Source organism: Acipenser ruthenus, chromosome 9 (assembly GCF_902713425.1).
Source record: "Acipenser ruthenus chromosome 9, fAciRut3.2 maternal haplotype, whole genome shotgun sequence".
NCBI classification, from domain to species: Eukaryota; Metazoa; Chordata; class Actinopteri; order Acipenseriformes; family Acipenseridae; genus Acipenser; species Acipenser ruthenus.
Window position 1 is genome coordinate 31,363,405 of NC_081197.1, and position 2,209 is coordinate 31,365,613.

At 39.7% G+C, this 2,209-nt stretch overlaps 1 protein-coding gene across 1 annotated transcript; it reads right to left on the reverse strand.

Annotated features, from left to right (window-relative positions):
- Nucleotides 1-289: 289 nt before the first annotated feature.
- LOC117405567 (transcription factor Sox-21-B) lies at nucleotides 290-1,941 on the reverse strand. Its single transcript, XM_034008731.3, has one exon. It carries the CDS (start codon nucleotides 1,318-1,320, stop codon nucleotides 577-579), a length of 744 nt encoding a protein of 247 aa, XP_033864622.1. The 5' UTR covers nucleotides 1,321-1,941; the 3' UTR covers nucleotides 290-576.
- Nucleotides 1,942-2,209: the final 268 nt, after the last annotated feature.

Genomic DNA, 2,209 nt, shown 5'->3' on the forward strand with positions numbered 1-2,209 from the left:
CATGTTGCGTGCGAATTGAGATTATGAACCGTTCCAGTATAGTTCTGATCCATATGGTTCGGTTATTCTCTCCACATTCTAGAATTGTGCAGGAGATTGTCTCAGATTTAAAAAAAAAAAAAAAAAAAGTTTTAATGATAAAAAAAATTATGAAAAGTGTCCACAAAGCACAATACACAAGGGTACAAAAATGGAAAGTTCGATACTTATATATATATATATATATATATATATATATATATATATATATATATATATATATATATATATATATATATATATATATCATAAACAATTTCTAGGCAAGTGCTTGTTGTGTTTCTACAATATTTTGGATATTATTTAATACTTTTGTCATAAACAAATTCATTACAGTACAATATTATAATTTACTTTTGTTTAGCTTTAGAAAAGATTCTTCAGCAAACCCATTCTAGATTGGGTCAGATTCTCAATTTGCGCGCAACATACACGTGACATTAAACGATATCACATGTATATATTTGTACATGCATTTAATAAACGTTCCTTCTAAATATATTTACACATTTACACAGTTTTTTTCACCCCATGATGTCATAAAGCAGCTGCATAGGCAGGGTACGGTTCTAGCTGGGGTTTGCCCATTCCAGGTAGTAAGATGTAAGCTAAAGGTGGTTGCAGACCCGGGGAGGGCCAGCCGCTGCAGTTACAAGGGATCATGTAGCCAGGATTGCTTGGGGAAGGATGCGAGTGTGTGTGAGTATGGCTCCCACTACCGATAGCACCTGCCCCGGAGAAAGATGTTCCTCCACTAGGGTACCCCAGAGGGGACCCATATGGAAATGAGTGTGGAGAGATCTCTGTCATCTTCGAACCCAGGTCGAAAAATGAGTATGGATTCGCGGCAGCTGCTGGGCTGAAGAATACTCGGGCTGCTGCTGCCGCCGCTGCCGCTGCTGCCTTATCCGGGTTCGTAAGTAAGGAGTCCGCCAGGGTGCCCCCGTGTAAGCCGCTCGCCTTTAACCCCTCGTGATCGCCCAGGCTGTAGGGTATCGGGAAGGCAAACTTGTCTTTTTTCATTAAAGTCTTAGGTTTCCGTCTAGGTCTGTATTTATAATCGGGGTGTTCCTTCATATGCATAGCCCGCAGTCGTTTAGCTTCGTCAATAAATGGTCTCTTCTCAGTCTCTGTCAGAAGTTTCCATTCGGCTCCCAACCTCTTACTAATTTCAGAGTTGTGCATTTTAGGATTTTCCTGAGCCATTTTTCGGCGCTGAGCTCTCGACCACACCATGAAAGCATTCATGGGGCGCTTGACGTGATCCATCGGTTTAGACATTTCAGAGTACAACAAGGCACTTTCACTGGACAAGGTACAGAGTCTTCCGGAACTGTTTTCACTTTCCCTCAGGGCTTTTCTGACTTCCAGTAAACGTAAAATCAAACCAGTTCACTGAAACCTGTGTTGTTAATGTTGGCACTTGTCATTAAAGTGGTTGCGTTTATCACCTACACACACACACACACACATATATATATATAAACGTTAAATGTGTAGGTTACAGAATTAATAAAGTGCTGTGTTCACTTACTTCAGCAAAAGTTCTTCATTACCAATTTTTTCCTTTCGACCAGTAAACACAGTGATGTACAGTACTCTTAAGACCATAACTTGCAAACAGTTATTTTTGGTCCAATGTCGACCTTTCTTCACTTCTCAAGAAGTTACAGTACAAAAAATTCACAGAAAACGGAAATATTTTTTTGTTTTGTTTTGTTTTGTTTTGTCTGAAACCAAGTGTGTCAGATAAAGTATCTTAAAGTTATACGTTGTCGTCCTCTTTTCAAAAGGCTGTGTTGTTTTTGCTCCACTCGAATCGATGTTTTCCTGTTGTCAATGTGTATTAACAGGTCAGCTCCTGTATCCAGCATTAAGCAAAGTGGTTGGGAACTCGACTGCCCCATGTGAAATAAGACTCACTTCAAAGCAGGTAGCGTGAGGCCCCCCTGAGCATGCGCAGTGCTTCCCACGCAAACTGACACAATCCTACTCTGAATAAATGTTTATCCAATGCTGGGTATGACAACCGCACTAGACAACACTTTCCTTTCATCTAGATTTGTAGTCTAATTCTTAGTCTAAAAAGGTTATTAGCATAGTTTATAAAGACAAACAAGTGGCGTTTGCCCCTTGAATAAAGTAAAGTTAATAAAGTTTAACCAAAGCT